General features: G+C 27.2%; 1 protein-coding gene across 1 annotated transcript in view; it reads left to right on the top strand.

Annotated features, from left to right (window-relative positions):
* Window positions 1–17,756, top strand: part of LOC111632458 (tetratricopeptide repeat protein 39B-like) — a 62,696-nt gene extending 44,940 nt beyond the window's left edge. The window contains exons 10-17 of the mRNA XM_023376876.1: window positions 71–130; window positions 212–303; window positions 2,582–2,743; window positions 5,427–5,544; window positions 7,467–7,575; window positions 11,811–11,922; window positions 16,386–16,502; window positions 16,627–17,756. Coding sequence (XP_023232644.1) covers window positions 71–130; window positions 212–303; window positions 2,582–2,743; window positions 5,427–5,544; window positions 7,467–7,575; window positions 11,811–11,922; window positions 16,386–16,502; window positions 16,627–16,888 — 1,032 coding nt within the window. The 3' untranslated portion in view covers window positions 16,889–17,756. The remainder of the gene's footprint in view (window positions 1–70; window positions 131–211; window positions 304–2,581; window positions 2,744–5,426; window positions 5,545–7,466; window positions 7,576–11,810; window positions 11,923–16,385; window positions 16,503–16,626) is intronic.
* Window positions 17,757–18,317: the final 561 nt, after the last annotated feature.

The raw sequence follows: 18,317 nt of genomic DNA, 5'->3' as shown, positions 1-18,317 counted from the left end.
TATATTTCTTTCTGGATAATTAATTTTAAAAATTTATATCAAAGATAAATATCCTTACAATTATTTTTAGGCTGCCCTTTTTATATTTTTTTATGGACGTGTTAAACAACTTCGAGGAAATATTGATGAAGTACGTAAGTAAAAAATGTTTAAAATTATTTGCAGGTAAATATATTAATATTTAATGTTATAAACAATCTAATTTTAATAGGCTATTGAAACTTTTAAAGAATCAATTAGTGTTCAACAAGAATGGAAACAATTCCATTATTTATGTTATTGGGAGTTATTGTGGTGCAATTGGTAAGTTTTTTATTTTTGATTAAAACATTTTGGACATTTAAATGAAATTTTAAAATGTAAAAGTTGAAAATTATAATAATAATTTGAAGTATTAAAAAAATATCAAATCAGTACATGATGTTAGATACTCAATAAGCAATGAATGTGTAGTAATTTTTAACACACTATATTTCTTCACAATAATAAAGAATAATCAACTTGGGTTATAACCTGATAATAAATACCAAAGGTAAATGAAAACATTAATTCATTTTATAAAATGTATTTCTGGGAGATAAGTTGATTTAAATAAAAATGTTAGTGTTTAAATAAACATATTATTATAATTTGCTATAGCTATGCAGCTTTTCCATGTATTATAAAATGCAGTTAATTAAGACATAAATAAAAACTATTGATCGTTATGAATTAATTCAACAAGTAGTAGAATCACACTACTATTAAATTAAGAAATAATAATATTATAACATCATTATTAACTTGAGGACAGAGTACTTTCATTCTGTAAAAAATTTAAAAATAAAATCAGATCTTAGATGAACTTTTGAATGTAATTTTATCCAATAGTTGCACAACTATTTGTGAATAAAGATAAAAATTTTCAATAAAACTACTAGAATTAAAATGATTTTTTAAATTTGTTCTAAAATAGCATAATGTAAAAAATTCAACCAGAGCTCATACAAATTATATAGTTGTCTAATATGTTTAATGAAGTTTGAATTAAGTGAAAACAAATGAAACATTTAATTATCGTTAAAAAGTTTTTTTATTAATGTAATATTTACTTTAATTTTGATGATGAGCCACTATACTTCAAAATAAACTAATTTAATAAGAAAGTACATATACTTTTAAAAAATAGTGAAGCACTTTAATTTGCAAAGAACAAAAATAAAAATGAACTGCAGTCAACTTGCATTAATATGAATCACTAGAGAAACAGTAGTAAGTTCACTTTATAGAAAATTCATATTAACGATTTTCAGGATCAAGGTGAAGGTTATATAATTTACAGAGTTAAGGATTAATAGGCAATCAAAATCACTAAATTATAATATTTTGAACTAATTTACTAAATAAAGTTAAATAAAATTAAGTTTATCTACAAAAATAAATTAATGATCTAAACGATTTTCAAATCAAACTAAATGAGATGGTATTTGCCATTTACATGTGGAGCATATATCAGAATGGTTAAACAGAACAAAGCTAAAAGAAATCTGTGATTTTTTTTTTCTGTTGAACATTATTTGAAAAAGTAAAATATATTTTGGTGCCAAAATAGTAAAAAAAGCAGCCAAACCTCCTGATATGCAAACTAGCATGTGTTTGCATGAGACTGCACCCATTTAAAGGGGTGGATGTCCTTGAACTTTAACTGCTATTTTCTGAGTATAGTAGAATGGTTCGCTAAAATCAGATATATGAATTGCTCTACAATTAGAAGTTGAACTCTTCTTTGCTCTTATTAGGAGGAAAAAATTTATTATTCTGCTCAAAATAGAACTTTTATTACAGTACCACTTTGCTTTTTACACTTTTCTACGTGAATAATAAAATCATTGGAAATAGGATTATTTCTTGGAGATTGTGAAGGTAATTTACAGTTTGATTTAATGAATTCTGGTAAAATTTTTGTTCACTTTATCGCAGGAAAATTAACATTGTGACAATAGCATTTTGCCAGGGCAACTGCAAAATTTGTTGTATCTGTGTTCATTTTAAGGTGAGTCAATTGTCCTTGATTATGTCATTTCTTTCATTTAATAACTGATTGTTTAGTGCACATGAAAACTGTTTCTAAAATAACAAAATACAGTTATGATCCTTGACACAAAGAACTTGTTCCATTTCTTAAGGTTTCTTGTTTAGTACATTCATGTACTCTTTTTCACTGTTGGAAATTCATATTTGTTTCTCATCATACAATTTTATATAGCACTAACAACCTGTAACAATAGTTAATATATTTCATGGTAGAAATATAGAATTTATATTTCTGTAAAAGTTGTTTTAGGCATTCTAACAGGTCATATTATACACAATTAACCGAAAATGTTGATGCAATTGACTTGTTAGCAATGCCTGATGTAGGTTAATTTTTATGATATTTTTTTGGTTGATCTCATGTTTAAAATTTGGGACACATTTCAATTATTATAATTATATTAAATTATTAATAGTTATGTATTATTGTTGAAATTTAATATCTTAAAATAACACTTTTTAATTATAAAATATATTAAAATAACAATTTTAATATATTTTTAATTAGTTTTAAATGCGATTGGGAAGAAGCAGTTAAATGCACTCAGATATTAAGAATGCAATGCCGTTGGTCACCTGCAATTTATACGTATGTTGATGCATCTGTAAAATATATGATCATGATGGCTGGAAATGAGGATCTCAGGGATGAAATTGTGATGCTAATGGAGTAAATATATTACTGTATTTCTTAATTTAATTGTGTAATTTATAAAATTGATTATTTTAAAGATTCTACAGTATATTCATAAAGTTTTTATNATTTGATAAATTCGTAAAAATGTTAAGATTAAATTAAAGTAGTTTATCTTTGTTATGTATGTAGCACACAGTGATAGAGGGAGTGAAAGAAAGCAAATATGTAATCCCTGTGTGCTAGGTTAAGAAGACATGTTTTGTACTAGACGGCGCTAGTTGGCTGGTGTCGCATGCTTTGGTCAAAGGTCATCTTCTTTGTTCTAGTTTGCTATGTCCCTGTGTAGCACGTGTCTCCCCTCTCTTTGTGCATGTAGTCGTGTTACATATAACTGTGTATTTCCGTACATCGTAAGATATACGTTTACTTGCTTCATCTTCTGACACTATTTATTTATTTTTCTTCTAAACAATTTGTTATATACACACATATCTGCAAACTATGTAACAAATTGGTGCACAAACATTTTAATGAAAGATTATCACTGATCAAAGAGGACCCACATCCTGGATAACTTCAATGTTAACATACAATCAACACAGCTGGAAAGTTGTGAGATGAGTATTGTCTCATGATTTGAATTCTTAAGATCCTTTTAAGAATTCTCTATGAGAATTCTTTTAGATCTTTTTGATATTTATCTTTCTTTAAAATGTTTTTAACACTTATATGTTTAAGTTCAACTCATGCATTCACTACCAAGCACTTGCATTAACATTTCAAACATATCTGTATTAAATTAGAGAAAACTTTACAAAAGAATTCTCATAGAGAATTCTTAAAAGGATCTATGTATTAAATACTGAAGAATGACTTGTTAGGTCCAAAATGCATATTATTTAATAAATAAATAGAATTGATCTACAAATTACATGCCCCAAGGTCATTCTGCTTCCTGTTTAATCCAGATCGATAAATCAGTCTTTGAGAAAATTGCTCTCGCACAAAACATATTAAAGAAGATGACAGATAAAAAGTAAACAGATTAATATATAAGATTTGTCTGAGAAGTTTCCAAAATTTTAAAATAGTGTACCAGAGTGAAGGCATAGGGATGTCGATCATACCACTGACTTTGCAAGTAACCAGCTAATTTCTGCTGATTTGTTTACTCTGTATGCTGTGTAGAGTGAAGATGTGTATAGTTGCTCTGGCAATTCTCTGCTTTTGCAAAATTTCCCATTTTACAAGTAATGTGTGTACTTGTAAATTTTTTGTAAAGTTTTCTCTAATTTAATACAGATATGTTTGAAATGTTAATGCAAGTGCTTGGTAGTGAATGCATGAGCTGAACTTAAACATATAAGTGTTAAAAACATTTTAAAGAAAGATAAATATCAATCAAAGATAACCCATGCTCTGAGCAATCACTATTATCAAAACATCTAGCTTATTGTATCTAGAAAGTTATCAATAAGGAGTACTATCTGGAGATGATGAAGCATCTATGAGAAGTAGTGGGACCAAAAAAATTGAAATTTCGTGGAGAGAGAAAAACATGATTGCTCTACTCTATTACACAATAAAACACAAGCATGTTGTTGGTTTGTGAATTTCATGCAAATCATGAGACAATACTTATCTCACAACTTTCCAGCAGTGTTGATTGTATGTTAACATTGAAGTTATCCAGGGTGTGGGTCCTCTTTGAACAGTGATAATCTTTCATTAAAATGTTTGTGCACTTGTATGAGTATATTTGAGTTCAACTCATTCATGCATTATCAAATGCTTATATTAACATCTCAAATGTCTTTGAAAAAATTTCTCTAATTTAAATTCTCATGAAAATCTGAAATTTTGCAACTGCACAGAATTGCTGGACTCATCACATACATCTTTACTCTAGCTTACTCAGAACAGAGACTAGAGAATAGAGCAGAAAGCAGCGAGGTCAGTGGTAGAACATCTATTAGCAATATGCTAAACAATTGCCAGATTAAATCAGACTATTATTTTTAATTAAATTCTAAATAATGAATTTAACTATAATTACTAAATTTAATAAGAGATGGCATCTATGCCTACTTCTAGTACCAAATTACTGTATTTAGAATTTAGTTAAAAATAATGGTGGTAAAGTAGCCCATTTAATCTGCAGTCATTAGGCATATTAATAAAATGTCAGGTTTCAAGATGTTTATATATGTATCCATTAGCAATCCCTGTGCCTTCACACTGGTATACTATTTTGAAAGTTTGGAAAACTTTATGGACAAACCTTGTATGTATAAAAATGTGTAAATTATATAACCACAAAAAATATGTAGTTTTCACTTTATTTTTTATTCTAATGTAAATTTTTATTTATAGGTATTTAAATTAATAAAATTTTCTGTGTGATCCTAAAATATTTTAATAATACTCATAATTAATATTTAAAAATTTAAAGTAGCAATGATTTGTTTACAATAGATTTTAAACTAATTTTAAAGTTTTTCTTCAAATCTGAATAGGTTACTTATTTCACAATAGTTTTGTTACTGATATTTGATAGAACATTTAAATTTATGCCTATCAGTAATGAATAGTTCTATTGTTGTTTATAAGATATTTTTGATTTTGATTGTTAAATTTTGTTTTTATTATTATTATTATCAAAGACAATAAATATAATAATTTTAATATGTCTAAAACATTTTTTTTTGCAATTTAGAAAAGTGCCAAGTTTGAAACAAAGACTTGCTGGAAAATCAATTCCACTAGAAAAATATGTTGTAATGAAATCACAAAAATTTTTCAGTCAAGATTGCAAATTATTACTACCTGCTTTGGTAAATAAATATTATTTTCATCATCTCAACTTTCAAATTATTTTTTTTTTAAAGAATTTAAAAGTTGTGCATATTTATTATTATTGAGTAAAACATATTTATGAAACTAATTTACTGTTTGACAATAAATAACAGGGACAAACATATGTTAATAAAATTTTACTGTAATAATTTTAGTAATTTATCATTAGGTTAAAGTTTACCTAGGGAACCACAATGGTGGCGCTTCGGTTAGGTTAGGTTAGATTAACTATATTTTTAGTAGATGTTTCCTTTTTTTTTATATTTTGTTCAAGAACTATCGTGAATCAATAACTAGTGACATTTGGCACTCGGTGGCTCCCCTCCGGGAGGAGTCCATTGGGACCATGAACAGTCAGAAGCACGGTCATTGGGGTTCCCTATGTAAACTTTGACCTATCATTGTAGTACTATTTTCTTATGTTTTCTCCTCTTATCATAAAATCAAAAATTTATTATTTTTATGCACTAAATAATTACATATTTCAATAAATTGTGGCTATGCAGTGAGTATGGTAATCATATATTTTTCACAGTGAACTCCTGTATAACACTCCCTTATAATGCAAATTTGTATGACATGACAAGTTTAAACTTGCAAAAAATTGTCTGATAATGCATGTTTCATATAATGCTATTTCCTATAACATGGAACATATTCCACATTGTACAGGAGTTTGCTATACGTGGTTTTGAGACAGTTTTTCACTTATTTGCTTTTGAAACATTTAGTGCAATTGCATTCTCTCAAATAAACATTGTCTTTTTCAATTAATGCGTGAATTTCATTGTCATTTATATAAAAATTATTCAAAAGAAACTTTGCAAACCATTTATGACAACTTTTTTGTGACATATATTTTCTTTTAGTAAACTTTGCAAATGATGTTTTTGCCACAACATTTTTTTGTTTTGCCTAGTGATCACATTATTTCCTTTCTGAAATTTGTGTAATTTTGTGTCTCAAGTACTCTTAATTTTTATTAAACTCATTTCACTACATATCATTTGATTATCAATATGATTTGGGCTTAGTTTTCTACATAAAGTTATAATCATTTGCTGAAAGTAAAATAACTTTTCTGGTGAAAAATGTGGATGAAGATTATTATTTTCCATAAACATGTAAAAATATTTATTAATTTAATCATAGCATTTTTTTCCTCAGTTTCAATTAAAATACTACTATGATTTTTTTCATGCAAAATGCATACATAACATCTTATTTTGTTGTTAATATTAGTACAATGGACTTTTAATGCACATGTCTGTTTTTGTTAGTTTTCTTTACTTTGGCTTCTTACTGCATCTTAAATATTTTATTTTGATGTTCCTTAATATTTTATCCATATTTACAAGAATCACAAAATCTTAAAAAATATTAACTGATTTATCATTGAATTTATAAAAAAAAAACAAAGTATATTCTATTTAATGTCTACCTTATATTTGTTGTCATAAAAAATTTGGCAGACATCACATTATACCTGCTAAAAGTAGCGAACTTGTCTTGTATAATATCAGCTTTGTCCATACAGGATATACATCTAATGTCTGTATTCATTAGTCTTAAATATCTAGATTTAAGTCAAACACAAGTATTTTAAGTTTTATTTGCCATCTACAGTCAGTTGCAATAGAGATGTGTATGTGCATATAGATTGTAATATAGTAAATTAACCAAATGATACTGCTAAAATTAAATTTTACACACACATTTGTATGTCTTTTTAACTTTTTTACAACTATTTTATAATTATTTAAAGCACATTTAATTTAAATACTACAAAAATGTTTTAAAATATAAACAGTATAAATAAACACTATTAATAATAAAATTTACACATTTAGTTTCTGAATTTAAAATATATTTATTTGTGAAAATATTTTAATTTTTTCAGGAATTGGTATATATATGGAATAGTTTTCCAATAATAGCAAATGCACCTCATCTAGCTGAAAATATGTTAACTGTTATTGACAAATTTATGCCTGAATTGCCTAATGATGGTAATTATGAATTAATATTTATGTAATATATTAAAATAATGAATTTTTCTAGAACAGATGAGGAATTATAGCCTTTTGTGGCTTTTCATACAGTCTGATAAAATATGAAATAGTATAAATTTATTTTGTCATGAATGCTGAGTTATGAAGATACTTCTTTTTTTCCAATAAAGACAGATTTCTAAATATATAATATATGTATATTTTTATTATGCATATATGCCAAATGTGTACACTTATGTGTTCTAATAAGATCCGTCTGAAATGGAATGAGGCTTTATGATTAAAGATTTCCTATCTCTGTTCTAGAATTATTAACAATATGCTTAGAATAATAATTGTCTTTCTAATGTTTTAATAAAGTTTGCACTTATCTAGTGTATCAGATACTATTATTGTTCCATAAAAAGTTGTATATTGTTTTTTTAAAGAAATATGGAATTACACAGAACACTTACAAAATCAAAAATCCAGCTCATGAAACACAATGATGGAGAAAAATGAATATTTTCAATTGCTTTTAGCAATCATCCTCAAGTTAAAGAACTTATTTGGAAATGTATATCAGAATAGAATGTATGATAAAATGTAATAATTGACAAGACTATGTCTACAAAATCGTACTGCCCGATGTTCTTATCAGCATAGATGTATGAAGGAGTACATGTCGAGCGTTGATATTTGGCACAGAGTATTAGGTGCCCAAATCATTTGCGCATAAAAAAATTCAGACTCGTAGGTAGTCAGGGGACCGAGAATCGAGTCAGAATAAAATACAAAATGGCAACCCTCTTCCACAAACAGGCAAAACAGCCACCTCACCCCACCAAAGTCAGGTAGGGGAGAGTACCACCCGCAGTCATTCTAAGAAGTGAACTCTGACCTTAGGACTGAACACGTAGTTTCTTCTATGTTAAATAAAATTTGTAATCTAATTTTGTAAATTTTGGAGTGCTTCAAATATGATGTTAAAACGGTTTTACGTCATTAGAAGTGGGTTTTTTTAACATCTAGTATAGTAAAATCGTAGGACCGATAAAAATTTGATGTTATATTAGGGTTGTCGTTACATTCAATGACATTATAATCGGGTTAAACTGTATATTGTTTGTGCAAAATAAAAAAATAATTTCGAACAATACAATAGCCACGATTATTTTTCCAAAAACGGGAACTTTTTGTTAAGCATCTACAAAAATTCAACCTGTGCCGACATGCAACAGAGAGAAATTTTGAAATTAGATAGATTAATTTCATCGAAGATGCATCGTGGACAATCTCGTGGTCATGGCCGTTGAAGTTTGAATGATCGCACCCAAAAGCAGCGATATCAAAGAAGATAGGAGAATGAGAACGAGACCTGCCTTGAGCATCAAAGTGATTCTGTCTCCGAGACATAGTCTTGTCCCAAATATGGTTTTGTCGTTTTACTTGTTTAAAATATAAAACAAATGTCTGATTGGCCATCAGACATTTTTGGATTTTTGGTTGTGTAAGTGTTTTATATATTATTTAGTATTTAGTGCAATTATTACATGGAAGTAACACAATTACAAAAATTTTATGAATACTAGCTTATCCGTCGCGCATTGCTGCGATCTCAGAAGAAAGGAAATTCAAGCAAACTCGTTACGATAAAATTCAATTTACATTTTATTATTTTTATTGAAACTTACTATTATTATTCATTTTCATGGGGAAAACATTTCAAAGTGTCGTTTCACTTCTATTTATTTATTGGAGTGTTTGTGGATACACAATATTTTTTGTTTTTCCGTCTGATGCGTACACGAATAAATCGGAAGGTTTTTCGACGCGTGAGCCGGCCACATACAGTTGTCCATGTGAGAAGCATGGATTCTCCAAATTTAGCCTACACACTCGCTGCAATTGTCAGAAGTGCGATATTCCCCATTTTTATATATATTTTTAAATCCTTTATAATTTATTGGAGTGTTTGTGGATACACAATATTTTTTGTTTTTCCGTCTGATGCGTACACGAATAAATCGGAAGGTTTTTCGACGCGTGAGCCAGCCACATACAGTTGTCCATGTGAGAAGCATGGATTCTCCAAATTTAGCCTACACACTCGCTGCAATTGTCAGAAGTGCGATATTCCCCATTTTTATATATATTTTTAAATCCTTTATAATTTTAATTATTTAATTGCTCCTTCCTCTCTTCCTTGGCATGTTGTGAAATTTCTGATAGTTGGATAATAAACCGTTTTATTGTAATTTGTCTTTTTAAATTATTAGATGATATTAAAATTTGGAAAAGGGGATCCCTAGATCGGTAAAATAGGCGAATTTCCTTCTACAACTTCGGTTGTTGTTCGGTATACAGTTAAAGTTTTAACAAAGTTCGAGCGAATACGTAATTAGCAAAAAAAAGTTGAAATAAAGTGATTAAACAAACATTATTACAAATATCGTAAATAACAGTTCACAAATGCATATATAGAAATATTTTTTGAAGGGGGAAATGGTCTTCACAATTTGAAATTGATCGAACACACTGTGCTCGAATGCTCATGTAAACGCGCGCCATCTATCATAGGATAAATGCACTTCACGGGAGTGTATTAAAAAACTTTCTGAAGTTTTATGGCAATCGTACTATGCCACAAACCTTCGCCGGAGTATATTAAACAACTTCCCAAAGTTTCACGGCAATCGGATAAACGGTGTGGTAATGCATGAAAGACAGACAGACAGACACACACACACACACACACACACACACACACACACATTCATTTTTATATATATAGATTACAAATGTAAACAAATAAGAAAAAAGTAAATGCCATAAAAAATAAAGAATACACCTCTTACAAATAAAATAATAATATCATGTAAGAATCTCATATCATTTTGACAAAATTTAAATTATAGTTTATATAAGATATAACACAATTTCATCTCATTTCCATATTCATTAAAGAATTTTTTTAATGATATTTATTATGTATACATTACATAATAAATATTCAATATTTATTATGTATACATTACATAATAAATATTGAATAATAAATATATGATGTTCAACCTAAAATAAAGAGACCGACTCTAACTTGATAACAGTGGGGAAAGAAAAATAAATCATGTATTTGAACTTGATTTGTGTTCTCTTAGTGTAACAAACTTCATCTTATTTGTTTTAATATGTATTGGTAGATGAGTATTTTAGTGCATGTGATTTTGTGATTGGTCAGAAAATGTTTGATTTTAAAAAGTGAGTAATGAGTTAACATGGTTTCACATCAAACTTATGCAATCCAAGACAGAAATTTTTCAATTAATGTGTTTAATTGGTACAAAGGAAAGTTAATACAATTGAACCTGCTTATCTTAAAATTCATTTTCCTTTGCATTTTCAGCTTAAATTTAATGTATTTTCCATGTTTATTTCAAATCATTTTCTCCCAAAACCTCTATCTCAAATTATGGGACCTGAAGTGTAAATTAAAAATTCAAAGCTGTGACTACATTTTGATAGCATAAATTGTACTCTTGCAATACAATACATAGTTACAGTTAATGCTGCTTTTCTCTAATTGGCTATGAGTTTGGCTTGCATCTTATTGCTTGAAGAAAGTCAGGCATTAAAAACTATTGACAAACTATTTTTATTAAGGAATGCCAAAATATTTTATTTATATCTAATACAGGTATGCACTGTAGTTGCTATTATATTAATAAAATATCATACCTCCAATCAAACCTGTCTGTCTTAAATTTTTTTCTTGTTCCCATGAGATTCAAGGTAAACAGGTTCAACTGTATATTAAAATTTATTGCAATAAATTATAATGACTATTATAATCTTGCATATTTTGTTTTTTTTTCAATTTATTAAAAAGAATAAATACATTTTTTTAATATACTACAACTCAGCAGAATGAAACAATTTATAATAATCTAATTTGGTATTATCTAATTTGACTACAGTAGGTTACAATAAATATAAAAGCAGCCATTGATTAATCAAACAGATTTCATTAAGATAAAACCTATAATTGAATTTTGTGTTTTTAAATACATTGTTGATAATGAATTATATCAATGTTCTTAAATATGGATATTTCATTATTAATTGCTTATTTATAAAATTAACATAATTCAAATATGAATTTTATATTATTTGTTAATCAAAAAGAATTTTGTCAAAATAACTTTATAATACATTTATAATATACAAATTTAATTTTCTTTTTAAACTTTTAGATGATAAAAATGCAGATGATTATTGTTTGGCATTAATATTACGGGGAATGTGCTTGAAGTGTATTGGACGCACAAAAGCAGCTGAAGAATGTTTTCATACAATTGTTTCATTGTAAGTTTTTGTATTGCTTATAAATTTATATATATAGTTTTAGTTACTTTGTAAAATTTTAAATATGTAATTAAATATAAATTTGATTATGTAATTAAAATTTTGTGGTGTTAATTTGCTAGGCTGATATGTTATTTACAAACATTTTGTTAAACAAACATCATTACACTTTCCTTGTTGGGGTCAAAGTAAGATTGAAATTGACAAATAAGTGACTTTCATTGAATGTAAGTTCTTATTTTTGGAAACCCTCTTGACAATCGGTTTAAGGAAGGGTTAAATTTTTCGAATTTCCCGTTTCGAATTAGAGAAATAACTGATGATGAACGCTTAATGCATTTGAAAACGTTTTATGTTATTAAAGAATTTTGCTGGTTAGTTGAATGGTTTTTATTTTTAATTTTTATTAAATTTTCCAGTAAGCAAGTATACAATTATTTAACACTAGGTGTATTTGAACATGATAAAACTTGTCAATTATTGTTGTAAAGTATATGTATATTTCTTCTTAAATGAAAAAATGAAATTGTTGTAAAGTATATGTATATTTCTTCTTAAATGAAAAAGAAATAAAAATCCTGAGTAATTACAGAAATTGTATCTATATGTATATTGTCCATTACAGTATTATATTTAACATTTATTTTTTTTATACCATGCCATTAATGAGTTTAGTTGTTTGGAATTGAAAATAATTTTTAGTAAAGTAGTATTTGTTGTTGTAAGTATAGATTTTAATAAGTTGGAAGATCATAAATCAGGATTAACTATTTTTTTTATAACAGTACATTTTAAATTTTCATTGAAGTACTTTAAAATGAATTGTGTAATTTGTTTAGATTTGAGAATATTACCTAATTCACATCATTTATATAATAAACTTTTTTTGACCATGAAAAATTGATTATGCACTGCTACAGATTATAGGCCAGAATTATGATATTTCTCAAATTCATAAGGAACTATAAAATTTTGGAATCTACTATTGAAACTAAATCTGTATATATTGTATATGCATATGAATCTTCACTTTAATTCCAGAAAAATTTACGCCAGGAACATATATCAATAATCCTGTATACAGTAGTTATATTAATATAACTATATACATTTCTGATGAACAATATACTTCAGACAAAATACTAAAACATTTTAAATGTTATCTGTGAGAAAGTAATTTGAGGCAATAATAACAACAGAAAATAACAACAGAAAATTTAAATATTAAGTCAACTTTTGAAATGCAGCAAACTGTTCATTCTCAAAGGATTAAAACATAATTTTTTTTATAAGTTGCAACATGATCATCTTATTTTTAATACAAGAGGAAAATTTAAACTTGAGTGCTTTTTTTATATACTGTGTTTTATCAGTTAAAAAGGCATATTAATAAATTTTAATACAGTAGAGCATCGATTATCCGACTCAACTGGGGACTCAGGTTGGTCGGATAACTGAAAAATCGGATAACCAAAAAGAATGAAAAAAATACATTATTAGTATAGTATATTAGTATATCACTATTAACCAACTTTGCGTTGAATTTTCATCGATGTTTAGCCTAACAATTTTTTTATAAATAATAATCGTCGCTATTGTATCGTTAAAAATTATTTTTAAATTATTTTATTGCTCACAAAACAAACAACCACTCATAATTAGAAAATAAAATCTCGTTTAAATACTGGGTTCCCTTTCATGGTCAAGCCAGTGTTGCCAGCTAAAACACGCAAAAATTTAACATAAATTATATTAAACTAGCCAAGATATAGCCAAATATTGTAACACCACATCACTAGTAGACATTTGAAATTTGCCGACTAGAACAGTCGGTTAACCGAGGTGACGGTTAATCGGGGGTCGGATAATTGATGCTCTACTGTATTTAATATTTTCAATGTAACAAACATGTTCTTTCTATCTTGTAAAATTTGTTTCAGAAGATTCATTATCTTTTAATTTCTTTGTTATATTTTTAGTGAAAATCATTAGGATTTATTTTATCATTAAAAAATATTTTGGGGACTCAAAAAATTATTTGCACTAGGACCTCTTTCTGGAGAAGGCCATTCTTAATCATTCTCCATTAGCTGCTTAACCACTAATCATTCTTTGTGATTTCAGTAAAATTATAAACAAATTATATTTAAATATTAAACTATAAAAAAAATATATATATAATTATAATAAATTGTAGAACTAAAATTAATGTTCATATTGAAAAAAGTTCCTGAAATATAATAATCCTAACAGACCCTTTTTCTGTAAGCTACTATTGAAATAAAAAAATAATTTAAACTAATTAATTTTCAAAGACTGTATTAGTAAATTGGGTTTCCAATGCCATGGCCTTCAATCAGTCATGTCATAACTTCAAAAAAAATTTTTTTTTAAATGGTGAATGTGTTCATGATGCAATTTAATTTTGAAATTTACCTATGTCAGATTATTTGAGCCATCTGTTCTTATTTATTATTCTTGATAACTAAAATTAACTAAAACAAATTATCTTGGTTTATACTGTTTCTTTTCTGTGTAATGCCCATGTCCTATGTGAGAACCAAGGGCGTAGAATAAGTTCACGCCGCTTATGGGCACACGATCATGAGATCGGCTCACGGAACTTTTTATAGGAGAACATTAAAACTCAAACGATCTGAACTGTGAAGTTCAAATCTATGTCAGGACTTTCTTTGACACCAGTTTGTCAATTTATCATTCACGGACAAACATGCGAAAAGGGATCTGATTCAGATAACATTCAAAAGTCATGGATTAAACAATAAGGTAGAAAATTTAATAATCTAAAAGTAACAATATGATACAGTATGAGAAATAATCAAATATTCAAAACCAAACGATCAAGATGACGAATAAATTACTCAAACGCGTCAAGAAAGAAATGTATTCTTAACCTATACATTGACGAGAGAGAGAGAGAGAGAGAGAGCTCACAATTCATTTATAAACATACAACCTGTTTATATGACTTTGTCGTCTTCTTATTTGGCAAAGGTACTGTACTTCATTGATAACATTCTTGGATTTCGGTTCAAGAGAGGTCTGGATAGGCACAAATATTAATTATATCTTCTAAGTTCCTAACTTAAGATTAACTTGATAGGAGACGACTAGGGCGTTGGTCTACTGGCATACGTGTGAAGTCCTTTCCACTCTCCGATCTACGGATGAACTCTTAAGGGTGTTGGCCTTAGAGAGCAAATGAGTGGAGTCCTGTCACTTTCAGAACTGCCGACGAACTCCTCGAATTCGGCTGAATTTTGACTATATCTTTCCATTTGCGGCCAATCATCCTACTGTTTTTCACCCACATGAATGGATGAAAAGGGGAAGAAATGTGGGGTCGTCAGTTCCCATCATGGTGAGATTTTTAACAGATAAGGGAAAAACAGAGGATGCTCATACTTCCGTCAAAGGAAGTGACTCTCTTATCTGCTTTCTCATGCTAGAAAATGTTATTTTCCCATCAAAAGGAAAGAATATTTTTCTGTAAAGATTTTATTTTAATTTTAAATTATTATTTTAGACCCGGGGCTATTCGGATCTCACACCTATAAATAGTATTTACATCTAAAGTTTTGTCCCATCCTTTGTTCTGTGACAATATAGCAGATATTCTTCAGCAAACTGCATAATACTATAGTGTGACCTTGACTTATCAATACTTGATATATAAAATATGATAAAACAAACTGCTTTGTTTTATTCTGCTTCCTAATTTACAAGATGATATAATTAAATTCAATGAATACTGATCAATATTTATTTAGTGTAAGAACAGAATATTCTAATTATGAGGTCCAATTAGATTGAAATTTTCATTCACTTTGATTAGAGAGTTCATAGGTTCTGGTTTCCATTTTCTTTGTTTCATTCACATTGTGTATTTGTTCATTAGGGGTAGTGCCATTCATTCTAATGTGATTGTGTAGTTTATTAAACTTTACCTCTGCATTACAAATCTTTTCATTGGCAATTAAATTTATTAATTAACTAAAAATTAATTTTAAAAAATTTTAATAGTTTTACGTTTTACTCATATTTTACTTATTGTCTTAACCGTTGTTTTCTTATCATTAAATAAACAAATGTCTGATAACTTGTGTCTGATAAAAGTGAATGCAACATAAGGAAATACAACATTCACTTTTCATATAGCACACCAGGTTATTCATTAATAAATTTGTCAGTTTCTTTTATATTTATTTTAGTTAGAATCATTAGTTGATAGGTAAATAAGTACTTTATAATACTGTAATGTTATTAAGGAAGATTGGTGAATTGACTGGGTTAAAGGTACAAATTTGACCATAAGAAATAATGGATAAATTATTTAAGAGATTTTAATTCATGAGATGTTTTCATGAATGATATATGCTTGTAAATTGGAATTACATACTGTATAATTTTTCAACTAAAATATTTGTTATAAATTTTTTTAGGGAGAAGAGAATTAAAGATGATACATACTTAATTCCTTTTGCAATGACAGAACTAGGTTGTATGGCACTTGATGAAGGAAATTTAACACTTGCTAAGGAATTATTAGAACCTGCAAGGTAAACTGATATTTTATTATACAAGAAAGTAATATCAGTTTAAATTTATTTTGCTATTTTAAAAAATAAGATTTTAAAACTTTTTAGGTGTTTATATTTTAATATATTTATTATATTTTTTCAGACACAATTACCATAATTATCCATTGGAAACCTTACTGCATTTTAGAGTTCACTCAGCTTTACGCTTTTTAAGATCAAAAGGCCAGAAACTTAATTCTAATTTAACACCATCACCTCAAACCACCCCCTTGCCTTCTCCTGAACCATCTCCCATTCACCATAACAAAGAATTTGCTCCTTTTCGTACTCTAAGTCCAAAACCTCCCTCTCACAATAGTCAGTTTCTTCATCCAAAAAGTGGAGAATTTGCAGCAACTCCTTAATATTCAAAATACTTTACTGTTAACTGTCATTTTCAGAGGATTTTATCAATGCCTTGTAGAAACTTCTATAAATTATTAAAAAGGCACTGCAAATTGCAGTTAATTTGAAAGACTATAATGTTAATTGTTGTATATGTATATATGTGTTATATATACAATATTTATAACTCTTTAAAATTGTAGATACATTTTTTTTTATTCATTATCTTGATAGATATATATTTTGATGGCATTGGAATGAAAATAATGAAATTGTTTATATCTTATTTGTAATATAGAAGATATTTAGTGTTTATAGATAGCTAATATTTAGAATTCAAATGTATTAAAAGATCAGTAATTTTTTCTAAAATGTATTTGCTATTGTTCAGATTAATTTAGTACTTAAATTTATTTTATTTAATGACTATGAAATTTATTTTTTTATATAAATTAATATATTTTATATTAAAATTTTAGTAAATATTATTATTTATGCATATGAATGTGAGGATGTGCATTGTTCTTGTAAGTAATTTTCAAAAAGAAAATTATATCTTTAAAAATGGTGACTAATTTAAAAGATGCAGTATTATAATGATTGTTGTAACTATTGTTGCAAAACTTCAGAAATATTTTTATATTATCTTAGATAAGTCTGATACTTATTGTTAAGGTAATCAAAATATTTACTTGTTATATGTAAGCTCATAGTGATATCATATCAAATAATTAGTTTTATTTGAAAATCTGTTGCCTTTAAATGATTATTCTATTTCCTAATGTATGTTAGATATAAAAAGAGTTTATTAGTCAAAGAATAGAAATATATCAAGTTTATAATCTGAAAGTACTAAATATTGTGAAGTAAAATTATATTAATAATTATCATATTTATATCAAATGCCACTAATCAAACAATTAAGTCAGATTTATTATCAGGGTATGTTTAGAAGAGTTTATGATTTAGGCCTGGTTTCTTATATGATTATATACATGTCACGCCAAAGTAAAAGCTTAAAGATGTCTGATTGCCTTAGAAGCATGTAGTCAACACCAGTCTGTGGCCAGTACTCAAACAGTTAAATAATAGTTAAGTAATAGTACTTAAAGTAAGCAACTTAATCACCTACCTTTAGTCAAAATTTCATAACATTTATATACTTAAATACACAAAATGTAGTCTGGCAAATTGATCTGGTATAATTATTTGATTAGGGGCTGATTTCTTATCATTATATCAAATATCATCATTCTTATATTAAAATGAGATATTAAATATATTTTCATTAGAACTATCTGGAATAAATTTCATTTTTCAACAATAAAAGCATTTTAGTTATATAAATGGATTAAACCAACATTAAAAATTTTTAAAAATCATATGATATTATAATAAGTTAAATGGCTTATTTTAAGTATAATAATTTACTCAAAATAAACTGTTTAT

The sequence above is a fragment of the Centruroides sculpturatus genome, unplaced genomic scaffold, assembly GCF_000671375.1.
Source record: "Centruroides sculpturatus isolate CEXI.00-Female unplaced genomic scaffold, Cexi_2.0 scaffold125, whole genome shotgun sequence".
NCBI classification, from domain to species: Eukaryota; Metazoa; Arthropoda; class Arachnida; order Scorpiones; family Buthidae; genus Centruroides; species Centruroides sculpturatus.
This window is presented reverse-complemented; position numbering and strand designations above follow the sequence as displayed.